The sequence below is a fragment of the Haliotis cracherodii genome, unplaced genomic scaffold, assembly GCF_022045235.1.
Source record: "Haliotis cracherodii isolate W230 unplaced genomic scaffold, xgHalCrac1.p SCAF_17, whole genome shotgun sequence".
Classification (NCBI taxonomy): Eukaryota; Metazoa; Mollusca; class Gastropoda; order Lepetellida; family Haliotidae; genus Haliotis; species Haliotis cracherodii.
In genome coordinates this window covers 10,282,577-10,310,343 of record NW_027266272.1, presented here as the reverse complement: position 1 = coordinate 10,310,343, position 27,767 = coordinate 10,282,577, and the positions used below count along the sequence as shown (strand labels likewise).

The following is a 27,767-nucleotide window of genomic DNA, read 5'->3' as shown; positions in this document are numbered from 1 at the left end:
TCTAGCATATAAAACCATCCCGTCACTTGCAGCAGCACCACACTGGGTACAACTCGTGACAATGGAGAAGGTAAGTTGTTTTCTCTATGCTATAAAGTTATATATACTGACCAACAAAAGTTCCTGTGACATTGAACAAGATTTAATGCAAAGTTATTTTTTTTACCAAATCTGAAACAATTTCGGTTTGCAACAGATAAAAGACTCTGTAAGTGCTCAAATGGTTAAATTTGCCATACTGACTTCAGAAAATGCGTGATTTCATAAAAAAACCCACGAACATGCCAAAATGTCAATTTACAAATCAATAGTGTGTGTGTCCATCTCTGGTTGCGATGCAAACAACACATCTTCGTCTCATGGAATGAACCAGGCGTCGCAGAAAGTCCTGTGGGATATCTGTCCATATCTGCTGGAGCATGTTTCGAAGTTCCTGGAGTGTTTGTGGAACACGTGGTTGACGTCGAAGGCGCCGATCCATCTCATCCCACATGTGCTCGATTGGTGACCAGGGGATGACATTCACGTTGTTTTGTTGAAATGAATCCTGAACAAGTCGAGCAATATGAGGCCGGCGTTGTCATGTTGAAAGGTAATGCCTGGGCCATGACGACGCAAAGACGGTAGAACAACAGGGCCGATGATCTCGCCGCGGTAGCGCCGTAAATTGAGATTTCCCTTTACCAGTATCAAACGGGTCCTCTGTCTTGCTGTAATCCCACCCCATACCATAACGCTGGTACCGATCTTCTTCCATGACACAATGATTGACGTAACGTTCACCTCGACATCGGTACACTCGAATCCGTCCATCGCTGTGGCTGAGGTGAAAACGAGACTCGTCAGTGAATAGAACTTGTCCCCACTAGATGCTTCTTCCAGTCACTGTTGCTTGCTGGAATCGATTTCGTAGGTGTGTTGTTCGAATCCAGTTGTCTTGTCGTTTATTGGTTACGCGTGGCCTGCCACGAGGATGGTCTCTGACTGCATTCGTCTGTTGCCAACTTTGCCATAAACACCGAATGGTGTTTCTGTGGACGTTAAATTGTCTTGCAGCATCACGTTGACTCGATCCTGCTTCAAGCATACCAATGGCTCGCAGACGCTCATTTTTGGACAGGCGTGGCATTTTGCAATGTTGAATAATTGCGTAATTTTGTTGTTTTTCTGAGTGGTTGTTGTCAGCACGATGCTAAACAATGATATGGAATCCCGTTAACGCACATGTTTTTATACCCGTTCTTGGGTAGTGAAATGCATGGTGCTTGCATAAAAGTCAACTTTTGCATGGAATGCATGCTTTTCTGTATCAGTTGCGTTTTTGTGACTTGATTGCATACATGTACTATGATATTGAAAACAAAACTTTACTTGTTTGAAAAATACACTAAAATATTGGTGTCACAGGAACTTTCAAAGTAAGACGAGTTCTATGGATGAACAACTTCTTTATTACAATTAGTGCGATGTTTCGGTGTAGATCCTAACACCTTTATCAAGCAATAGATGGATAGGGCTCGTCTTACTTCATCACTCCAACTTCTAAATGCCACTGAAAGAAGTTACAGGAACTTTTGCTGTTGAGTATATAAGGCTAACTAAAATACATTCTGCAGGGGAACCTACACTATGGACGAGTATTTCAGGAAACCCTGAGCCTAGAGCTGGAAAGGGGATGAGTATAAGCTACTACAGCTGAGGAAGGGATAATAGTGGAATTGCAGAGAATGTTTTATTAAATATATGTGCTGGGATCTGTACGAGACACGATGTTTACCGTTACCCACATGCTTATTTTTTTTTAAAAAGTGGAGATTTTATTTTTTACCAAGGTGTCTATCTGCTGAAATTAGTTCAGCGGAATCTGTCTAAACCGGACTTCAATTAATCCAGATCCCACTAAATTAACTGCCCCGAATTTACTAAACTGCTGGGAAAAGAAAGTATACATCCATGTGTGTGTGACTTAAATGAAATAAACAAGAAATGCACACCAGTTCGTCAGCTGATACCCACCTAGACGGGGAAGGTTTCAAATTTGTATGGGATAATAATTTTGCTGAAAGAGACAATATCCTATCATCCGATATATCATCTATGATTAATGACTGTTGCACTCTTGCCTTGACCGATATCGACCAAGCTGTTAAAGTTTTTACTGATGCTATTCACCATGCTGAGGACTTCATGAAGAAAAAGAAGAAAATCTATCCTGTAAAATCAGATCAACCATGGTTTGATTTCAATCGATCAGAAACGCTGGGGCTACAGAAATGTTTTAGAAAATCAAAGAACAGTGAATCACTACATTTATATATTACTCAACGCAATAAATATAATGATTTAATAAGGAGCAAAAAGAGACAGTCACTATATAATGCATATCAGAGACATTTTACTAGCTAATATAAATAACACAAAAGAGCTTTGGATTGTGCTAAAGAAATATACAACAAAGTCGTCAAAAAGGATAATGTAAATATATCAGAATGGTGTTCGTATTTCTAGAACTTATTTGAAGAATGTGATGCTAATTTGCCAGAACAGACTGAAAACACTGATACTGACTATAATGCTGATGATACGGTCGCCTGTATACTTGATTCTCCGATCACTCAAGAAGAGATAAAAGAAGCAATCTAATAAACTAAAAAAAATCTAAATCTCCAGGGAAGATAACCTTATCTCAGAATTTTTCATATCCTCCTCCGATGTATTGTTGCCATACATGGAATTGTTGTTTAATGTCATTTTTTAATTAACTTATTTCCCTGAATCATGGAGTACAGGTTTTATAATCTCTTTGTATAAGTCACGTGATAATCTGATCTTAATAATTATAGAGGTATTGAACATGATGCAAAATCTCTCAATCTCTCAATCTCTACTTGTCAAATTAGGCCACAAAAACACGAAATCGCGAGAACGCGAGAATGCGACATTTCATTTTCTCGCGATCTCGCGTTCTCGTGTTCTCGTTTTTTAGACGCTGTCCGTGCGCATGCGTAATATCATAAGGTCAAGGCGCATGCGCACGTTAGTAGTCAAGTGGTCATGCTTCTTTCATGCTCTTCATTCTCCAGGCAGCATTTAGCAAACTTATGACTTGAGCTTGACAGTGCTATCATATTATTTATATACACAAAGTCCTATGTAGCCTAGAGTAGAGTCCTCTCCCTTTGGGGGCGGTCGGGTAGCCTAGTGTTTAAAGCGTTCGCTACGTCACGCAGAAGACCCGGGTTCGATTCCCGACATGGGTACAATGTGTGAAGCTTATTTCTGGTGTCCCCCGCCGTGATAGTGCTGGAATATTGCTAAAAGCGGCGTAAAACCATACTCACTCACTCACTCACACACTCACTCACTCACTCACACACTCACTCCTCTCCCTTTGTTTCCTATGTACTTTAAATTAAAATCCTCAACATGCTCAATATAATTTAACAAAAGAAATTGTGTACATGAATGTCCAGTGATAGTGAAAACATTAAAGTGTGAGGAAACTGGAAACCAAATAACACTGTCAGTGAGAGAGTAAATATTGCTTAAAGCCACATCAGCAGTATTGCAGCTATTCGCGGCGACACCATCACTCATAGAAATAATCACAGGCCAGTGGTTTCTCTGTGAGGCGATATTATACACAGCTAGCATATTCATCAACAAAAAATTCTCAAAGACCAATTTGTAGCATTAAAAATGCTAGATAAAATGAGATTGTCCGATGTTTTTACACGACACCATAGTCGCTACTTTAGGCCATACAAAATTAATTAATAGATTTTCATCCTCTCCCACCTAACTACAAAACATCCCACCTTACATTATTCTATTGCCTTAAAGGTCCTAGAAATAGAAATATCGCTAATATGTGTGTTCCTACTCCGTACACGTAGCCCATCTGAACACGCATGATACACGTGAATCGCACCCTTCGAGAGCAGTTGTACACAGATGCCCTAAATAGTTCGATAAGAAAACAATAAAATGTTAAAAATAAAATGCGTTCCGTCTTCCATGTATTTTAAAATTCAACCAAACTCGAACTAATAATTCATTGTGGCCTTGACATCCACATGATGGGCATGCTTATACTGGAAAAGTATCCCCAATATTCAGCCTGAGGGACCGGCATGGCTCTGAATAAGTGAGTGAGTTTGGCTTAACACCGCTTTGAACAGTATTTATATTTCAGTTATACCCTGGTTTGTCAGCTTGAAATGGGACGAAACCCATCATCATAGGTTTCTGGCACACCCAAGGAACGCAACTCTACACAGCGGATTGCGACGCCTCAGACGACTGAGCCACTAGATGACTGTAGGCAATTAGCACAACAGCACGGTTAGGTGTCGCAATCTCGCGTTCTCGCGTTTTTGAAAATAGTTACATATGGCTGTATAGGCAATTAACACAAAAGCTTAAGAACGCGAGATCACGACATTGGTCAAGTTTTCAACATAGTTATTTTTTAACTGTATAGGCAATTTGGACGAAAGCAAAATATTTACATATAACTGTATAGGCAATTGACATGAAAACACGAGAACGAGAGATCCCGACATTGGTCAAGTGTTGCAATCTCGCGTTCTCGCGTTTTTTTCAATGGTTACATATGACGGCTTGAGTGGAACAGCGCTAGCCAATCAGAATTTGCGTAGGATTTGTGATATTTTAATAAACATTCTCCCGCAATTAATTATGAAAATGTCGAATCGTGTAAAAATGGGCAAAGGGATGTATTGTTGCTTTCACACAGGATATGAATAATACATAAATAGTAAAAATAATAATAATAACTGACTACCCAAAAGAAGTTTTAAAAAACGAATTGTTCACATGAATATAGTTAATCCCCATCGCCCATCCTCTATATCTCCAGGACTCGCATTCCGGTAAAACCTATAGAAATCCCTGGATCCATTCGCGAGGTTTTTGCGATCTTAAATTACCTAACCATGTCAGATTAATTATATGTGTACTCACATGAAAAAAGCGGATGTTCTTTAACGTCTTTTTGGGTCATATGTTATGTATGGAGATAATTCTCAGACAGTTTGGAAACATTTGATTTTGCAGGTTCAGGGGGGTAAGATTTGGAAGACATGTACCCCAATCTAAGTAAAATCTTGAATCAAACAACATGAAATTCCATCACCGGAAACAACAGACATGACAAGAAGTTGCGGAACAACAGGGCAAAACATGTCTTTAAAAGTGAATGGTTACTGAATGATCTGCCCTTTGTCATTGGGCTTATGACCTTGTGTGTGTGTGGTTTCTGGTGTTCAACTGTCTACATACATTTGAACAGCATCGGTCTACTCATTAATAAGTTGTTTTTGTCGCAACAATAGTCGGAATAATAAAAATAACAATAACAACAACAGTAATAATAATAAATTGAACTTGTTATTTTTAGGACAATGTACGATGGTAGTTTTAAATGCAGAAAACGTTTGTCCTCATTGAGGGAATTGCTCACTGCACTGCGACATGATTTCAGTCGAGTAATGTACCTGGATCCATCTTGATAATATAGTTTATATAGGTAATAAAGTAATTGAATGAATTACCAGTCAAAACAATACATACATGTATATAACTCTCTCGGTATAACATAAAATAAAAATATTTTTTGCCATATAAGATACCACGTGTACGAATATACCACAAATGGCCGTATAAGGTTAATTCTATCATGAATGTCGAAATTAATCGATTCGGATTGGTCAAATCACAATAACCACATGTGACTGAAACTCTCTATGCGCGTCGTTAAGATGGGAGTCAGTACGCACAGGCCTCCATTTTCAAAGCTCATCTCGTTTATTGACGTCACACCCGGCTCAATTCAGCTTGACTCCGTCTCTATTTCGACATCTCGTTGAAATATACGGGAAGAAGTTTAGATGTAGTGTCAATGCAAGTTGCACACTTGTTAGCTCATTTTCTGATAAGATTAAAAAGTATCGAATATGTCAACGCTGTACAGTCGTTACCCGTAAATGGAGCATCACTAATATCCAGAAACCCCCAATAACGCGATATTAAATGATGAACGGGTTATATTTAATGAAAACTGTGTGGATGAACTTAGTATGCTGCTTAAACTATAATACCAGAACCTCAAATACCATATAATATGTGAAAATAACCATTTGTGTGTGTTGAAGTTACACATCAATGTTATATCAGAGGTTCTGAAAATGTTGAAAACATCACTCAGTGAGTGCATGTGTATGGTATTACGCCGCTAATAGCAATACTTCTGCAATGTGAGAGAGTATAGTTTCACACCGTTTTAACAATATTTCACGGCGGGGGACACCAGAAATGGACTTCACACATTGTACCCATATGGGGAATCGAACCTGGGACTTAGGCATGACGGGCAAATCTGCACTATGACTGCGGAAGACACAAAACCAGGCCCCATACACGTACAGTACATGTATATAAAAACAAGAAACCTTCGATGCGATGCATCAATACGTCGGCAAAGTTTATGTTCGTCAAATTTAATTTACAATATAATATATTCCCAAAATGTTTAATCAACACAGGCATGTTTAAAACAATATGAACAATATTTGTTTCAGTTCATTCCGTTTAACATATTACACCAAGTTTTTGACTACTATGGGATTACCTTACATACTGAATTTGATAAACAATGTCTTTCCACAGTAAATGAGTGCAGTAGTCTGTTCCAGCCGCTTGTGAAGACCGGAACTAGTCAATGCAAACACGAAAACGTCGTATATCTCAACGACGTTTTGTACGCTTTCTAATCATCGTTTTACCGTCTAGAATCTGTCGTTATTTGGCATCGAAATTTACTGCGGGAGAATGATTTCATCAAGCTCCTCCCTTTGCTTGATTGACATTGTCAATTGAGCTTCAGCGTGCTCTGGAATTTCTATTTGTCGAGCTTTCATTGACCAACTCTCGCGTGTTAGAGTTTGGTGCTGTGCATGTGGCTCCTAGTGGAAGCAATGATTTCTACGCAGATTGTTTTCAACTTGCTCAAATTTGCCACTCCACGCTCACGTGACTTCGTGGATTGTTTCCAGTACGTAATCGATCCACGACAACGCAACTGTCGCATCCTGTCAAAATTATTAGAAAAGAGAATGTTGAAGAAACAGCCACACGCACTTCCCGTTTCGTGGTCCAATGTAACCAACGAATACGGAAACAAACTGCAACCGAATAACTTGCTGGCTGTCACGACTTATCTTTGTAGGTGGTGACCGTTGGTACATATTGCCAGGGACCATATACCGATAATTAGTCTCTGATATTCCTTGCAATGATAGAGCCAGGGAGGCTAATTGTTTGATAAATAGAATAGTCAGATGGCATTGTAACAGAATACTACATATTATCCCGCACAGATTTGTTTCAACGGGTTCCGCCTCCGTGGTCTTGTGGTAGAGCGTCAGCCTGGAGAGCGGAAGGTCCGGGGTTCGATCCCCGGCCGCGTCATACCAAAAAACGTTAAAAGATGGTACTTGTTGTTACCCTGTCTGGCGCTCGACATTAAGGGGCTAAAACAAGGACTGGTCGGGTCGGAGTCAGTATACTGTGTCTGAGTGGGGTATTCATGTTAAACTGCTGCATTGTATCTCAGTGAGCTAGCACTATAAATCGGCATCAGTCCAGAATAGTACAAGCAGCCACACACACACACGTGCATGCACGTCGGTATATAAGTGCAATAATCTTGGACGCGACTTTAAACCCAATTTCACCTCACCTCACCTGTTTCAACGGAAATTTTCAAGTCAGGAAAAAGGCGTAATGTCAAATTTATTGAATATTTCCCATATATATATATGTAAGATACTGGGGTACCACATTTGCATTAACTTTAGCTAAAATCATTAGAAAACGTTCAGACTTAGAAAAGGTCTAAGAATAAGAAATACATAGACTTTGAAATAGATATCTGGAATTTCATACACTCTAGTCAAGATCCAAATGAATTATCATTGTATTGCATCAGCCACACTTCTAAAGACAACACGTGTGACTGAGCTGAAAACGAAACATAGCTTAGCGAGAGCGCAGACCCCATCCATGGACCCCTCCACCCTCACACGTAATACAAATAAGCGAGGCCTCGACCTGACACTTATGAAACGACATGCAGATCCTGGGTAGAATAGGCCTTCATCAACCCATGCTTGCCGTGAAAGGTGCCTATGCTTGTCTTAAGAGGCGACTTCGGGATCGGGTGGTCAGGCTCGCCTACTTGGTTGATGCATGTCATCCATTCCAATTGCGTGGATCGATGCTCATAATATCAATCACTGGATTGTCTGGTCCAGACTCGATTATGAAGAATTCATGCCTGTTTATCACGACAGCGTCCCGATGCCCAGGACACCGTCCAGGCAACACAGACACATTGTTACGATTTTGATCCGATACAGCAGAATCTGTCACAACATAGTCACGATTGTAAACCGACTAGTCAAAATCGGTTCCCGAATGGTACGGGACGCACCATACTGTCGGGAGTGCTTGGCCGACCTCTCTGGACCTTTCCCGATCCGCAGGACTCTGTTACGAACGTATACGACTCCGTTCAGACAATGAAAGGACATTCCAGATAGATCACTGAGGATAATAATCCGACGGTTTCACTTTTCGTGATCTCAAACGGGAGCCATGATCGGCTCTGTGTGAACCTGGCCTAACCCAATCTTGTCCAAGACAGAGACCACCTCACTTTGTGTTGTTGTTTTATGTGTATGGGAGGTCGCCTTCTGCCTCAGCAATTCCAGTTGATCTGTCCTGCTTTGGAACTCATGTGTGTGAATTTGGTACACATACTATCTATTGGGATTTTAGAATTGACTTGAATTTTGTGTAGCCGTCTGCCAAGATTATACCCTGATGGTATGCACTGTATTTCGTGTGTTTAGGCACTAAACGTGTTTAGACACCAAATGTGTATTCCGTTCAGGATTTAAACACGATTGATGAGCGGTACTCCTATACCCCATGTCAGTGAACCGTGTCTGAGCCATTTAGACACCAAATGTGTATTCCGTTTAGGATTTAAACACGATTGATGAGCGGTACTCCTATACCCCGTGTCAGTGAACCGTGTCTGAGCCCTTCCTAGTCACGGGAACGCCACGGGGAGTTTTCCTCCTAAATATAAATTTGTTGCTCCCGGGCTGACACTAGGCTGACTGACAGTAAAGTACACTAGACTGGTGATGAGTTATAACAATGGGGATTAACCTCTTATAAGTAAAGGCAATTACGTGTTTCAATAAAAACAAAACTTTTATAAAGTACTTTGATAGCGAAGTTTCAGGACTACGTCTTGTCCTTCCAACTTCCATTATTCATGTGTTTCCAACTTCCAAATGCCAATCAAAGACATAAGTGATTCTAGACATTACTCAACATAGTAATTTGCCTTTGGTTAACAGCTTATGAGGTATGCTCAAGAAACGATTGTCCCTATCCTCATATGCCTGGAAACGCAATATGAAAAAAATCCCTCCCTGAAAACTCCCTTAATAGCCAAAGGTGCCAGTCCAGTGCATGTCTAATGTATATAAAGTTTGATGAAGAAATATTGAATGGTGTATAGGGTAAATACCTAAAAAAGTGATGGGCATACATTGTCCGTTTCTATATCACCTACAGAAATCAGTTTGGGCGGTGGATCATTAAACATGCTCCAGACTTGGAGAAATGTTTACTTCTTTCTGTAATCTTGATTTCAGGGCCCAAACTGAGGCAATCTTGACTTGCCAAATCATTCTTGACTTTAGTTGGAGACCTTTTCATATGTATTCTCTTGGTTCTGGGAGACACATAACGCTGTGGGTGTTGCATGGAGAATTGACCAGTAGAGAGAATCCCGCTTGGGTCAGCCTGGGCCAGTGTAGTCGGTATCCTCCCATTAGTTTCGTGTCCAATTTGTCACACACAACTTAAAACAACATAGGTCATGGCGGCAGTATTAGAATGGAGTGATCCAAGAAAAGTAGAAAAGTAATCTTGTACTTTATGTATATAAAACTGTAGAAAAGTAAACATGTACTTTATTTATGTGTTGTATATACACACAATGACATTAACATGTTAAAAAATATCTTTATTTGCACTGGTAGCAGCACTGATTAATTAATTGAATTGATTTTCTCTGGATAGTCTTTGTGTACTCTAACCCTGCATTGAAGCCTGCAGCAAAGTCGGTGAAGAACATGTCTCCTTCAAACAAACACAGGCATATTTTGATAAATAAAACATCTTCTTGTGCATAAATGGAATCCAAAATGTCTACTTCGTTTGCAGAAACCGTCCAAGATAACAATACTCTCTGTCAATGCTTTCAACATGTAAATACATTTCATAACTGATATATTGATATATGGTCCCAGCTGGCAAACAAGAGTTCTAAGAGCTTAGTGTTTTGGCATAACTTCATCTATTCATCTGAGGCAACAACATATTGATGATTTTCAGTGATCCATTAATACATTTTTACTGCTATTGTCAATGTTTACGCCAAAAGGAATTTGTTTCGTTGGAAAATCGAAAGTGGTTATTCTCTAGCATTGATGTTTCACATTTCTATGGTTGTTTACGACGTGAGTATTAGTTGATAACAACATCTGGTGTCACATGACACGAAATAATATGTGTATGCCTGAAGTAAATAATATTTTATTCAGGAAACAATAGCTGGAATTAGTTACCCGAACTAAATGTTTATATTTTCCCTTTAATATAACATGTGTTTCAACACACAAAAATGTTAAACAAACACACGTTTGTGTTTACCGTTATACTTGCCCATGTAGCCGTCATATACATGTAAAATATATAAATGTTGTGTACAGTCATGGGTGGAATTGAATACAATATGGAAACGTGGAACATGTTCATGAGGCGAGACATTTCAAAACAATATACTATCTAAAGTGTTGAAGATCTTCTTTGGTTGACTACAAATTACAGTTTTTACACGTGCACATACCTTAGCTACATCATAAATAATATATATTTCATATCATTTTGTTATCTTTAAATACCCACATCTAAAATCAACCAACATCCCAGATGTCGTAGTTAAAATTATAAATCTACTCAATAGAATACAAATGGATCCAAGAACGATGCTTGATTTCAGAACCAGAACTTAGGCGATCTAGACTTGTCACATCATTCTTTACTTGGAGTCCATTTAAAAAATATTCTCTAGGATCTTCAAAATATATTTTTTTTATTTGAAAGAACCTTTCTCCTTCTGATGTTTTGGAATCAACTAAACAAGACTTGTTAGTAACATCTAGACATGCCTAGGATTTTAGTAAAACAGAATACCTAAAAAATATAAATTCCACAGTCATGGTGCAGGACCAAGGGACAGACTAGATGTGAGTATCGCATGGAGAACTGACCGAATCCTGCTAGGGTCAGCCTGGGCCAGTGTAATCGGATATGTTGCTAGGCCTCGAGTTTGGAGTGTTGGCATAATAGAACAAGCTTGGGCACAGTGGTGCAATAAAGGGGTTAGTTTTCTTCCGGGATTGTTAATGTAGAGATTAAAGCATTACCAATGCACAATTCGTCTGTTTTAAAAAGAAAGTGTGTTATTGTGATTTCATATTCATAATAATGCTACGCTACACAATGGTGGCACAAAATTGGACCAGCACCACATACATAAATATTACTTGCTTGTACTCGAGGTACATTGATAAGGTGAAAGGTATGTCATTCGTAACTCGTGGTAGTGGCTATAAAAAGGCAAGCATAAGCCAATAATTTGTCATTCAATTGTCAACATTTTTCAAGTTCCAAAATGTTGAAACTCAGCCCTGCCGATCGGAACATTGCCATAGGACGTATCTAAAGATGGGAATCGCAGTCTTCTGTTGCACGCCACTTCAACGTCCACCACAGCAACATTTGCCGTCTTTTAGATCGATACACACAGTTCAATTCCACTGCAGACCGTCCGATAAACGGCCGACCAAGAGTTACCACCCCTGCACAGGATCGCTACATTCGACTGTCCTACCTATGTCATCGGAATGCCACAGATATGGAGATTGCAGGACGCCTCCCTGGTTTGAGGAGGATATTGGACCAGACTATCAGGAACCATCTTCGCAAAGCTGGAATCCAACCCCGAAGATCAGTCCCTGTTTTGCAACAGATCCATCGACAGCGACGCTTGCGCTGGTGCCATACCTTACAGCCTTGGAATTTGAGAAACTGGAGACCACTGTGGTTTAGCAATGAATCACGATTTCTTCTTCACTGACAAGATGAAAGACGACGTGTTTATCGTCGACGAAATGAGCGTTTTGCACAACATTGTGTACATGAATTCGTCAATTTCGGTGGCGGTAGTGTCATGGTACACCACCTTCACCACGAGATCTGACTTGGTTGTGGTTCAGGGAAATTTGACAGCAAATAGCTACATGAATCAAATTCTTCAACCTCACCTTCTTTCAATCATTGACCGCCAGGGGGAGCTGTTTCAACAGGACAACGCACCACCGCACACATATCGTGTCACGGTAGACTACCTCCATAATGCCATAATCAACGACTTGCCCTGGCCGTCGAGATGTTCAGATCTCAACCCAATCCAACAACACTGGGATGAACTTGATCGACGTGTATGTCAATGTCAGAACCGCCGCAGACACTCCACAACTGGCCAACGTACGCTTAACCAGTCAGTGCAAAGGAGATGCAGAACCGTGATTGCTGCCCAGGGCGGTGACACGAGATACTGAGTTTAGCGCACCCTCGTGGCCTTATGTGACATGACAATGTACAGTTTTCAATGCCTTTGTACAACGACAACATGTGACTATCGAGGTCCAAAATTTCATATTTGTATCTATGATATTAAATTAAATATATCGACTCCAGTCACAGGATTGTAACCGATGGCACCCGTCACAAACACATGCAAAGACATGTCAATCCAGGGAAACATGATAGTACTATTAACACGAGGGTTGGGGAATCAGCTCGCTTAGCACAGGTACCACTATACACGACCAACCCACACAACAACACAAGACCTGAGTGAATAAACAGTCAGTTTAAATTTATTAGACAGCCACAGAATGATATGTGACTGTCTGTCGTCCGTATTTATACCTATTCTAGCAACTACAGATAATCTCATTGACTGATTAAACTGACGATAAAGTTGTTTTTGCGAACTTCAGTGACGTTCTCGTGCTTTTGAGTCAATTGCCTATAAAGTCATATGAAACTATTTTCAAAAACGCAAGAACGCGAGGTTGCTACACTTGACCAAAGTCGGGATCTCCCGTTCTCGTGTTTTCGTGTAAATTGCCTTTACAGTTATATGTAAATATTTTGAAAAACACGAGAACGCGAGATCGCGACACTTGAGCAATGGCGTGATCTCGCGTTCTCGTGCTTTTGTGCCAATTGCCTATACAGTCATATGCAAATATTTTGAAAAACGCGAGAACGCGAGATCGCGACACTTGACCAATGTCGCGTTCTTGCGTTTTTCGCCCAATTACATATACAGTCATCTAGTAGCTCAGTCGTCTGAGGCGTCGCAATTCGCTGTGTAGAGTTGCGTTCCTTGGGTGTGCCAGAAACCTATGATGGTGGGTTTCGTCCCATTTCAAGCTGACAAGCCAGGGTATAACTGAAATATAAATACTGTTCAAAGCGGTGATAAGCCAAACTCACTCACTTATTCAGAGCCATGCCGGTCCCTCAGGCTGGATATTGGGGGTACTTTTCCAGTATAAGCATGCCCATCATGTGGATGTCAAGGCCACAATGAATTATTAGTTCGAGTTTGATTGCATTTTAAAATACATGGGAGACGGAACACATTTTATTTTTAACATTTTATTGTTTTCTTATCGAACTGTTTAGGGCATCTGTGTACAACTGCTCTTGAAGGGTGCGATTTACATGTATCATGCGTGTTCAGATGGGCTATGTGTACGGAGTAGGAACACACATATTAGCGATATTTCTATTTCTAGGAACTTGCAATAGAATAATGTAAGGTGGGATGTTTTGTAGTTAGGTGGGAGAGGATGAAAATCTATTAATTAATTTTGCATGGCCTAAAGTAGCGACTATGGTGTCATGTAAAAACATCGGACAATCTCATTTTAGCTGAATGCCTTGACCTTATGATATTACGCATGCGCACGGACAGCGTCTAAAAAATGAGAACACGAGAACGCAAGATCGCGAGAAAATAAAATGTCGCATTCTCGCGATTTCGTGTTTTTGTGGCCTAATTTGTCAAGTCGAGAGTGCGTGATTGCGAGATTTTGCATTATGTCCAAATGTCGCATTCTCGCTTTAAGTGCTTAAATATGGAATACTGTAAGGGACATTCTCGCGTTCTCGCCATCTCGCATTCTCGTGTTTGGGGCACATTTAGCTCGTTTCCAAAGGTCGAGATCGCGAGAATGCGAGATCGCGAGATCGCGAGAATGTCCCTTACTGTATTCCATATTTAAGCACTTTAAGTAAACTTTATACATCAGTTCTTAATGCAAGATTAGTATTTTGGGCAAATTCGTACGACAAACTTAGCGAGTCGCAAGCGGGATGTCGAAAAGGATATAGCACAAAAGATAACAGTTTAATTTTACTTACTATTATTCAACACTACCTTTAAAAAAAGCGTGGTAAGTTTTATGCGCTTTTTGTGGACTTCAAAAAAGCTTTCGACTTTTTAAACAGATCTAAATTACGGTTTATATTGAAATACAGGGGAGTTTCATCCAATATGTTAAATGCACTTGAATCTAACCATAGTTGTGTTAAATCAAATAAAAGTTTTGACTGTCCTTCAGGCCTCAGGCAATGCTGCGTCTTGAGCCCCTTCTTATTTTCTATATTCACAAATGAGCTTGTTGAACAAATAGATTCTTCATGTGCGCCGGGGATGCAACTGCATCCTGATATCATGCAGGTATTTTTGCTGTTATTTACAGATGATATCGTCCTTGTTGCAGATATTGTCTATGGGCTACAATAACGAATTAATGATTTAAGTTGTTTTTGTGATAAATACCACCTGTCTGTTAACTTAGCCAAAACTAAAATCGTTGTTTTCAAAAATGGTTGAAATTTATCAAGAGTCGAGAAGTGGTATTTTAACGAACACTGGCTTGAATGTGTTTCATGTTACAAATACTTGGGATTTGTATTCTCTAGATCACTACTGTGGTCTGCTCATGTTAATAGTGCATCAACTCAGGCAAAAAAAGGTTCAGTGTGGAATTATTAAATCATTATATATGTTAAATCTATCAGCTCATGATCTTTTTTAAAAAAATCTTTGATTCCAAAATCAGCCCAATTCTATTGTATGGCTCTGAAGTTTGGGGTGTTCATAAATACGAAGAAATAGAAGTTGTACAAATGTTTGCCTGTAAGAGATTTTTATGTGTTAAGCAGTCATCCGCAAATCACGTTGCTAGAGGAGAATGCGGAAGATCCCCAATGTACATGTTCATATTTTCATTTAAACATGTTGTTAAGTATTGATGGAAAATAATTAATATACCTGAATGAGTTTTGGTAAAGAAATGTTATAACTTATTATTGTTAGACTGTAGTAATGGTAAAACTGACTGGGCATCAAAAGTAAAACACATCCCATTATCTACCGGTTTTGGTTTCATATGGGAACAACAATTTATAAGTAATATCTCCAGCTTTCTGTCTGAATTTATACTCCGTCTAAAATTATCTTATGAACAAAATTAGCATTCAACTCTTTCATCAAGCTCAAAATTAACTCTTTACAGTTTATTCAAAACAAATTTCGGCTTAAAAACATATTTTAAAGAATTATCAATATTTAAATATAAATGTGCCCTTGCGCAATTTAGATGCTGTTCCCACCAGCTCCGAATTGAGACTGGGGGGTATAAAAAAAGAGTTAAAATCTGAAAGGTTGTGTCTGGCTTGCAATCAATATCAAATTGAAGATAAATTTCATTTTATAATAATTAGTGATCGACATGTACATTTAAGATGAACATATATACCCAAACAGATTACTCTACCCATCCATATATACGTTTAATATTTCAATGGCATCAAATAATGTATCAATCATTCAAAATCTATCCGTATCCATTTACAAAGCAATAAAACTACGTCTTGCATAAATCAGCTAAACTTTACCTTTGTATCAAAATGTTTCTCTCCCACTGTATACTCTGTAATGTATAATGGGCCTGTGGCCTACAATACTTAATGAATAAAGACTATATATACAACAAGAAATGGGTAAGTTTTCAGTATTTCGACAACTTTTTTACAGTCACGTAACGTATTGATAACGTTTGTAATACTTTTGGCAAATCCAATTTTAAGTGTTTACCTTCTTGTGCCGGGTAGTTTACCTTCATTGATCTGAAACTGAAATCTGTCTGATGCGGACTTCTTTAACTCTGGATTCTGGATTGAAATTATGGAACAATGCATTATCGCTCTCAAATTCGGAATTAATGTTTATACATCACCGTCGACAATGGCCTTGACTACATACCTCATTGTTGAAATATGTACCTACGTTTTGGAATATATATCCACTTGTTTGCATATATACCTACTCGTTGGTATATATATCTACTTGCATGCATATGTACCTACTTCTTGGATAATATACCTGCTTGATTTAATACATACCTAATTGTTGGTATATGTACCTTCTTTTTGGAATATATACCTACTTGTTGGGATATATATATATATATATATATATATATATATATATATATATATATATATATATATATATATATATATATATATATATATATATATAAATGCTTGTTGGAACATGCATCTGCCTGTTGGAGTATATACCTGCTTGTTGGAATATGTACCTGGTTGTTGGAACAATTATCTGCCTGTTGGAATATATACCGACTTGTTGGTATATAAACCTACTTGTTGGCATATATATACCTACATGTTCTTATAAATACCTACTTGTGGTTGCAAATTGATTTCTTACCCCAGTCATCAATTTTTTTACACACAATTACTCAACCACTGATTACTTTTTACAAACTGTTGGTTAAAAGACATAATCAAATTAGACAACATTTCAAATTGATAAAATACAAATTTCCTTTTGCCCCTCAGTTTATGTATTATATATCTTTTTGGTTTTTTTTATTTTCATGTGATACTGCTGCTGAGAATTGATAGAAAACAAACCTCACCCGGATTTCAACCACTGGTTTGCCTGACTAGATTTATAAAATAAAATTTAAGTCCTTTCATTTTGAAGCAGACTTTCAGTTTATTCAAATGTTGATTTTTCCAGGATCCGATAATACTGCTGCTTCTGCTGATTTGTTGCTCGTGCTACAGCCAGGGTAAGTTAGTTTCGGTCGCTCACACGAATCGCATATCTCTTGCCATATGGACACTTTACTTCTATAACCAAGTTTAAATTGAATCAGTAACTCTTCAAAGTAAGTACGAAATATTAGCGTCCAGATGTTGAATCAAAAGTGATCAAAGATCTGCATTATTATGATAGATGAATGGTGTTATAGTCCTACTGTAATATCCCCATATAGAAAAAAATCGGATTCAAACTTCTTGAACAAATTAAAATGTGTCATCATTGGTGTGAAGAACAATGTGAAGTTTCAGCTTCATTGATCACGTGGTTTCTGAGGAGAAAAAAGATTACGATGGCAATCTCATTAAAATCAGATCTAAGTTCTCGCTGCCGCTAAATAAAGATCTGAGGACATCCCAATACGGGTCACGTCATGACGACCTTTCGCGAACATTGACCGACGAATGAAATGACTAACAAGAGGTCGACATCAGCCAATTAGAAAGCAGCTTTCTCTAGCTTTACGGCACTCGTTTCAACCTGGTGACTTCCATTTCTGTCTACGCTTGAAAAATATATTGACACAGTTATCGATTAAAATTTTGAAAACTGAACAAACGAACATTCCGGAATGTCTAATTATATAATGTATGGTTGAGAGTGTATGACAGTGCTTCCTGCATACGGTGCAATGCCTCCTCCGTTCAAATGTTTATCCCATGGAACCGAGAGACAGACGATAATTTTGACGGAATCAGTCGTACGGGCCGTAACTGTCATTCGGAATACCCCCTGTTAACGTTTTCGAGATTGCATTATTAGAAAATACATTCCGACTGTCACTTTCATGATCTGGTAAGCGATGCTTTGATTGGTCGAGTGAAAGGTCGTTCTAACGTGAGCCGCAATGAGTTGTCCTCAGATCTTTGTTTAGCGATAGTGAGAACTCAGATCTGATTTTAATGAGATGGATGATGTTTTGTATTTTCAAGTATGGCTACTGACAAACATATTATATTTACGATTATCTTGAACTAACTTGATACTTCAAAAAGTGACCCACCACGTTTCAGACCAATGGTCATATAATGTTTTGAGAAGATGTTTTATTAAAGGAAATATCAAAGATGGATGGCTGCATATAGAAATCATAATTCATAATTCATGCCTTGAAACCGTTTATAGCAGCAAAGACCCACTGGGTCTACTGAGTCCATGAAGCCAACAAGCACCTGCAGTTCACAAGATCGGTTCGACAATTGTACTGTTTTAGTATCGTAGCTGTTCCTCCAGGCACATTGATCCCTCTTTTTACACTCCAGAAACAGTAATAGTGCCAACACCATGATTCTCGCCCCCTCCAAACTGACATAGTGACCACACCCTGATTTTTATCCATCCCCTCTAAACTGTCATAGTGATAAGACCCTGGTTTCCACCAGGATACCACACCCTGGTGCTCACACTCTTGAAACTGTCATCGTAACCACGCCCTGATTCTCACCCAATCTACACTGTCACAGCTGACCACATCCTGATTTTCACATGACCAAACTGTCACAGCGACCACACTCTGAATTTCACTTCCACAAAACTCTTTAAAGATTCGAAACTGTGATGGCAGCTACACCCTGTTTTAATCCCCTAAAAAACCGGCACATAATGGTGTCCATATGATGGTTTCTCACCAAATTAAAACTGTCATAAAGACCACTATATGATTGTCACCTTTTGAAAATGTCGTGTCAACCACACACTGATTTCACGCCTTTGAAACTGTCATGGCAAACACACCATGATTTTAGCCCCTTCGAAATTGTCATGGCAACCACACCCTTATCTTCATCCCTGCGGAACTGTCATTGCCACCACACACTGATTTCCAACCCTTCAACTGTCATGTTGTTCACATCCTGATGATGTTAACACTTTCGAAACCTTCATGGCGACCACACCCTTATTTTCACTCCTTCAAAACCGTTTTCACGACCGTACCATGATTATCACTCATTCGGAAATGTCACAGCGACAAAACTCAAAACACCCCCCCCCCCCCCCCCCTCAAAACTGAAATGGCGACCATGCCATGATCTGCACGCATTGAAAACTGTTACACCGACCGTGTCCTGACTCACACCCACTCGACACTGTCATAGAGACAATACCCCGATTCTGTCCCCTTCAAAACTGTCACGGTAACCACATTCGGATTTTCCGACCTTTGAAATTGTCATTACGACCACATCCTGATTTCCACACACTGCGAAAAACTTAAAAAAAGTTACGGCAACTACACCTGAGTTTCACCCCCCTCAGAACTGTAAAAGAGACAGTACCTTAATTTTCGAAACTGTCTCAGCGACAATAACCTGATTTTCATCCCCTCCAAAATATCATGTTGTCCACACCCTATCTTCACCTCCTCAAATTATTATACGTCCATATCTTGATTTCCACCCATTTGAAACTTTCACAGCGACCACACCCTGAATTGCACCCCCTCAAAAACCATATCCTGATTCGCACCCATTCGAAACATTCATAACGACCATATCCTGATTTGCATCCACTCGAAACATTCATAGCGACCATACCTTGATTTTCCCGCATTTGGCACTGTAATGATCACCCCAACTGATTTACACCACTTTGAAACTGTCATTGTGACCTAACCTGATTTTCACTGCTTCGAAACTGTCGAGGCGACCACAACCTGATTATCACCGTTCACAAACCTTCATGGCGTCCACACATAATGATTATCACACTTTAAATACTGTCATGAAGACCACGCCTTGATTATATCCCTTTCGAATTTGTCATGAGATCACGCCCTTTTTACCGGCCTTTAAAAAAACTATCATGGCGTTCATACACTGGTTATCACCCTTTAAAAACTGTCATGGAAACAACGCCCTGATAATCGCCTTTAAAAAACTGTCAGGGCGACCACACCCTCGTTATAACCCCTCAGACACTGATTATCACCCTTTAAAAACTCATATGCATTTGCGAATATGTTGTCGTTTGCTCTTTTTTCTTATTTCGAACACTTTTTGGAAGCTACTCGTAATTAAGCTTCATATATCATTTAACAGTCAACAATGACCCCTGCCGTTTGAGACCGTGTCAGAATGGAGGCACATGCACACCAAAAGGCACCGGGTACAGCTGCGCTTGTTGGTATGAATTCTCGGGTGTGAACTGTACAGGTAGGTTTCAGAATGGCAATGATGGAATGAGTTCGCTTTAACACATCTTTTAACATTGTTTTAGTTATATAACTGTGTGTCAGATTGACGTAAGGGGATACACGAAATAATGTACATTCTGTAGGTCTGAGACGTTACCTATTTGGTGACACCAACTAGCACGGATATGGTGTTGACAAAACAAGAATCAATATCTTGGATTAGAAGTCAAGATTAAGGATTCTGACATGCTTAAGGACCTTAAGGAGTAGAGGGTAGAGAATAGGTCTTCGGCAACCCATGCTGACAGGTTGGTCAGGCTCGCCGACATGCCATCGTATTCCAAACGTAGATCGATGCACATGATTTAAATCACTGGATTGTCTGGTCTAGACTCGATTATATACAGACCGCCGTCAAATAGCTGGGATATTGCGGGAGTACGGCGTTAACCAACCAACAAAAAAACATGCCAAAGGGACACAACTCTACACTACGATTTCAGGCACCTATGTCGACTGGGCCATCCGTGCCACTCATGTACAGTGAGTGAGTTTGTAGCCTCTAAGAACATTATTTCACGGCATAGGAAGTGCACTTTTCACGATTAAGAAACCTCTTGTAGTAGTAGGAATAGTAGTGCAGCGGCATAGCAAGCCAATTGTGCATTTTGTGATGCAAGCACCAAATTTGGCACACAGTTACTTTAATATGCTGCAAACATTTTTGGATATGGAGCCATTTGAAATTCCATATGCGTAAGACGCCATTTTGAAATTCAAAATGGCGACCATCAAAAATCTATAATTGTCATTATTTCTGGATTTATGTCAACTACAAACTTTTTCTTGGTGGCTAACTCTACATTTTGGGGGTCAAGGAATCCAATGGTGTCAGTAACAAGTGCCTACAATAGCCGCCATATTGAATTTCAAAATGGCGGCACTGAAAAAACGTCTAGAAACACATTACCACATCTCCTAGTCTTAGCAGTACAAAAGGAAATTATGTTTACAATACTATCTAACATTACTCAACTCAAAAGGGAAGATTACTGAGCGATCATGGATGTGTAGCATTCACACATGTTCAACAGTAACTGATCATGATACTGATTAACTGTTACATTCGCCCTCACAGGCGCACAGTTCGGTGCATTTGAGGGCTGAGTTCTTGCATTTGCATTTCCCACTGCATCACCTTTTGCATATCAGTTCATAGCATGACTTTGCAGCTTATGGTAGGCTGAAGGGGTTGAAACTGATCTTCAGTCTTCACCCATACCCATTCGCATGGAGATGGCAGAGTGCAGCATGCGACAAGAGCTTGTCCCCAGCAATGCCCGGCTTGATATGTGGCTCTTTTGATGTGTTGCTCAAGAGCTGCCTGTGTTGAAGGTATTGCTTAAAGGGATCTCCCTTTCCTTGAGAACAGCTTCTTCCTCAGGAGGTTGACATCAGTGCATGTGCTTGTGCAGTCATAGAGAAAAAACGACAACTATCAACAGTTGACAAGACGTCTGTAGGCACCTCGCTTGGTGTGGTGGCCAGATGGAGAAATGCAGCTATAACCTCCGGGAACGCATCCCATGCTGTTATCTTGCCACGGCCTGCAAATGTCGATACCGTGTCACAACCCTCGACAGCATGGAACACTGGAAGTGCCTTTGACTTCTCAGGTCCCAGACCTGCAGCAACCTCATGCGCTGCTATGTATCGGAAGTTCTTGCCTGTCCCGAAACGCAAGCCAGAGTTCATCCAGTTGTTCCTGTCGCTCTTGGACCAATGCAATGACAAGAATGACAACGTCTGTGTCCACTGTCCGTATTTGCCGATGTCACCTCATGGCATCTGCTGCATGCACCATCATTCGGGTGTCGGCCTCCTTAGATGTACTGGAAGCCAGCGGGCATAGTGGGTATGGTCAAGTGCAAAAAAACATACGCAGAGCTCTGTCAAAGCGTCAAGGTACAATGTAAAGTTTGATTCTCGAAGTGATCGCACAAACATGAGGATGCAGAGCTCCATCTGTAAAGTGATTGACCAGCACTGAAACTGTGGACAGTTCTTCGCTCTCTCATCACACCAGGTGTCAAACGCCAGTGCCGCTTGTTCCTCGGCAGCGGCTCGTTCAGTGTACTTGTCATATGCATCATGTTGCAGAGTATGCAAAGTGGCAGCTGTCACCTGATGAGCGCGTCTAGTTCGTGAAACATGTGCTGCTCGCAGAAAGGAGTCTGCCATATCAGAGGTTGCTATTTCAGCCTGCACCAGGGCCTGTGTCCACCCACTGCCCAGTAGCCAGTCTCCTGCAGTCTTCATGGCAGCCATTTCTATGTGAAGACCACCTAAGTTTATCACAAAGTTGTCTTCCCCATGTGTGTCTGGCCAGTTCCATTGTATTTTATTGGCAATAGCCTACAGCGGCTGGTCGAAAGTCACAACAGGTGTTTGCCCTGGATTCAGGTGGATGACAGCTTCCTTCACAGCATCCATGGAATGGCGGATCATTGCCACAGAGTAAGCTTGGTCATGAAAGAGTGGGAGCAAAGCAGTTGGGGTGACTGCAACATGATCTACTGGTTGGCTTTGTGCATGATGTGCAGCCCACGAAATGTTTCCTGGACATTGACCACCACTTTGCACATCACAAGATTGTTTCACAGCTTGCAGCCACACTTTCTCTTTGGCCACTTCCTCTTGAGGGAGAACTGTCTCCAGTGACTTTTGCGTTTCGGCTGGAATAGGTGGGTTCCTATCATGTGAAGGGACTGGTGTACCTCTGTGTAATAGCGAGGAAGCGGGTCAACAACCTTGACGCTGGTTGCAACCCCGATGACAACAATGCCCCTATCCCTTCCCCCTTCTGCATGGCCTGGGTACTGTATGAGCGAAATCCCAGTTCCATGGAAGGAGTCTTGCGATATGGTGGAACTGGGATTGTGGTCAATATTATCTACTGCCACTGTGGTGAAGACTTCTGCCAGGAGGCTTGGTGGGCAGACCACATGCTCCATTGCCTAACTCAGCAGATATTCTGAGGACTCGGTGAGGATTCCTAGACCAGACATGGTATCTACCAGGTCTCTTTTTCTGGTGTGCGCATGCAGCATCAAACCAACATTTATTGGTAGCGGGGTTTCCTGGTTGATGTTGTGCCTGACATGGGTGACTCCATGAGCCTCCTTCCTGGCATTCTTGATGCTGTTATATTTCAGCAGCTGAGCTATTGCCAAAGATGCTGGGGAACGCTTGCCTGTTTGATCCTTGACACCAGGCCCTTCTAGTATCATAGATACTAATGTCAGAAGGAGTGTTGACACACTGTCTTCTTAGCATGTGTCTGCAAAGGAGCCACTGAAATGCTGACCAAAAAGTCTCTTCTCCCAATCTGTGCAGCCCGTGCCAGATGTACGGCATCATTGTCAAGATCAAATTTACATGCCTTGGCCAGTGCGTTCCCTGCGTCCTCTTCAAATACTAGCAGGATGTCCTTGCCTTTCTTATGCTCTAGCATGTCAGGAAACTGTGCTAGTATGCGTTCCTTCAGTCGTGTACTGTGGACGCACTGGTCCAGCTGTACCCCAAGCTGTTCCATCCTGCTTGCATACCACTTGGTCAGATCAGCTAGCTTGAATATACTCTTCTGCAATAGTCTCGTCTATATATATCACCAGTTCAGCTACCACGACAGCCGAAATGATCTGTTCTCTGCTGTTGTCTTGCTCATTTTTCACCACTGCCCTAGCTCGATTGTACAGTGATGTCAAGCATTTCTTGTGGTACTTGGCTTCTCTTGCCACCATATAACCTGCACTCAGTTGCGCCCTCGAGTAACTCTGCAGCCTCACGAACATGTTGCCCTATTTCCAGTGTTGCCGCATTTCCAGTGTTGCCGCTTGACGATACTGTGGACCAAGTTCCTGGTGGCAAAAAAAGCATAGATCTTCCTGTATGTTATCCACCAGTGCGGCTTGAGATCTTCTCTTCGCTGGGTCAGTTTTAGCCGTGCTTGGGCCAGGACCACAATTAGAATGCCTTCGTTTAACAACCCGTTCAACAGCACGTTCTAGCTTGGTATTGTTGAATTTGAGTCTGCAAGACTTGGGCCACCTTGCTTCGTGGGCTGTCAGCGTACATGTAGCTGCTATTCCTTGACTTTCATTGAGTCCTTTCAGGTTCACATCTTCAGGTAGTTGTCCAAGCTGATCAAACCGAGTTAAATTGTCCGCAAGTGATTTGTACCCTGCGCCTTCGTCTTGTCTTTTTGTTGTAGCAGGACAATGAAGCGCCTCTGGTTTCTGTTCTTGGCACAACACACACAGTTCCCAGGTAACTGGTGTGAGTGATTTGGGAACCACAGCCTTAGTCATATCAACTAGTTTAAACTCTTTTGACATGACTGCAGTCAACTTAAGTTTTAGGGTTCTCCACAGATTGAGCACCTACAAGTAACTCTTGCAGGAAAAACTTGAGAATAAAATCTCTATATAGATCTGATGTCACAGCTGTTCAGCACGGAACTTCCATGCAGTCTCATCTACATATAAACGCAGAGTCTTCATTTGGGGCATCTACATTTAGAACAAGAGCAGCGCAGCCAGGAAATGACCCTATTTAACGTTAGAATAATTATTGACAATATTATACCAATATAGTATTTTGAAATCCAAGGTAGCTTGAGCATAGTCTGTAACCACCCCCAGATCCACGCACACACACGAAAAAATGAATTTGGGACATCACTGTTCTATGTGGCTTAGATGGCTAAAATAAACAAAATATTGTGTTAAATACTTATTGTTTACTGTGTCGCCATCTTGAAATTCAACATGGCGGCAGTTATAGCCACTTGTATCTTAGACCATTGAATTCCTTGGCCCCAAAATTGTACTATTAGCCGCCAAGAAGAAGCGTATAGCTGACATAGATCCAGAAATATTGACAATAGAATTTTGATGGCCGCCATTTGGATTCTCAGGCAGGTGGAATTTCAAGTGGCTCCATATCCAAAAATGTTAACAACATATTAAAGTAAGTGTGTGCCAAATCTGGTGATTGTATCACAAAATGCACAATACTTTCAGATTTGGGGGCTATGCCGCTGCACTATAGTGGTAGTAGTAGCAGCAGGAGCATGTGTGGAAGATATGCGATACATTTAGTGCCAATAATGCTTGCATCTCAAGTACCAAGTTTTCCGACTCCCCATTGTTCTCGGTGCCTTCGTTTTGGTACCTCCACATCTGATGACTGACTTTGGGAGAGGGAGTCTTCACATTCTCCGAAAGGTTTTGACTAGGCAGCGCTTCCTGGGAGAAGTCCCATTCCCTGTCTGGGGTCTCTGAACAACCACTGCATTCAGTTTATGTGCAGTGTGTTGAGAAATTCAGCAACCCTGCAGAATCCTTCGCTTGGATGAAGCCGGATGGCCTGAAAAGTGAAAGGGGAGGCTTTCTGTTTGCTGCTCAGGACCAGTCACTTCCCACTCGAAACCGTCAGTGTGTGATAGTGCATCAAAATGTAAATATGAAATGTAGATCATGTGATGAATTTGATGAGACTGTCAAACACATTGTCAGTGAATGGGACAAACACAGTATCCAAAGCAACATGATGGAGTGGCTCTATTATTGTATTACCGTCTTCTTAATACTTGTGCTTTTGACGCAGAGGTCCATCCATGGTATGACCTAGAATATGTAGAGGGCGTCATGGAAAATGATAAATATAAATTTCTTTGGTTGGTTGGTTGGTTTGTTGTTTAACGCCGCACCCAGCAATATTCCAGCTATATGACGGCGGTCTGTAAATAAACGAGTCTGGACCAGACAATCCAGTGATTGATATCATGAGCATCAATCCATGCAACTGGGATCGATGACATGCATCAACCAAGTAAGCGCGCCTGACCACCCCGATCCCGTTAGTCGCCTTTTACGACAAGCATAGTCACTTTTTACGGCAAGTATGGGTTGCTGAAGACCTATTCTACCCCGGAATCTTCACGGGTCAAATTTCTTTGGAACAAAGGTTATCTAAATATGTGTAACACTGTAACAGAGGCTACCAACATGTGTTACACTGCAACAAATGTTATTTGAATATGTGTAACACTGTGACAAAGGGTATCTAAACATTAATAAAACTGAAACTAAGGTTATATATTTTTAACACTGTGACAAATGTTATCTAAATATGTGTAAAACCGTAACAGAGGTTACCTGTATGTGACGAAGGTTATCTGTATATGTAACACTGCAACAAAGTTTATCTGTATCTGTGTAACACTGTAACACAATTTATCTACATGTGTAACACTGTAACAAAGTTTATCTATATCTGTGTTACAATGTAGCAAAGTTTATCTGTATATATCTGTAACACTGTAACATATGTTATCTATATATTATGTGTAACGCTGTAACAAAAGTTATCTATGTATGTTTTACACTGTAACAAAGTTTATCTATATATGTGTGCCACTGTTACAAACAACGTATCGGTAAGTCCCTTCATCTACTCACCAGGAACAATCTTTAAATATTGCACATCATATTTTCCAGTCTGCAGAGACAAGAGGCTAGACATCCTGTTCATTGAAGATGTGTCGTTCTCCATCAGCAAACCCCGCTTTGACGAAATGAAACGATTTCAAGAGAGTATGCTAAACTCTACAACCATACACCCTAGAGGTACTAACGTTGCATTGATGGTGTTTTCTTCAAACGCTAGAGTAGTATTCAAACTCAATAAATATAGCAACAGCAAGTCGGATGTTCTGGAAGCTCTCAAGCAGCAGACATACGAAGATGGTCCCACTACGAACATCAGCGATGCCATCAAGCTGGCTGCGAGAGAAGTTTTCATCCCTGATAATGGCGACCGCATGTACGTTGAAAATAAGGTCATCATGTTTACCGATGGGTACACCACAAGCGAGGACCGGGAGGCCATTGCTGCCAGTATTGGTGATCTGAAAGCCAAAGCTGAGGTATTTGTTGTTGCTATCTCGGCAGTGGATGCCAATTCCACAGTCAACGTGATTGCGTCGGAACCTTCCAACGTCTTTCATATTGACTCCCCTAATGCAGCCAGTGCTATCCAAAAGAGGATTAGGTTTTGTCTCCTATCCTAAGATAGCTGGACTAAATGTTATTTCGTGTCCAATAAATGGTCTGCATATGA

At 40.6% G+C, this 27,767-nt stretch overlaps 1 protein-coding gene across 1 annotated transcript; it reads left to right on the top strand.

Annotated features, from left to right (window-relative positions):
* Positions 1 to 27,767, top strand: LOC139464361 (matrilin-3-like). The gene is made up of 4 exons (XM_071245889.1): positions 1 to 70; positions 17,366 to 17,417; positions 20,488 to 20,601; positions 27,146 to 27,767. Exons 1-4 carry the CDS (start codon positions 62 to 64, stop codon positions 27,715 to 27,717), a joined length of 747 nt encoding a protein of 248 aa, XP_071101990.1. The 5' UTR covers positions 1 to 61; the 3' UTR covers positions 27,718 to 27,767.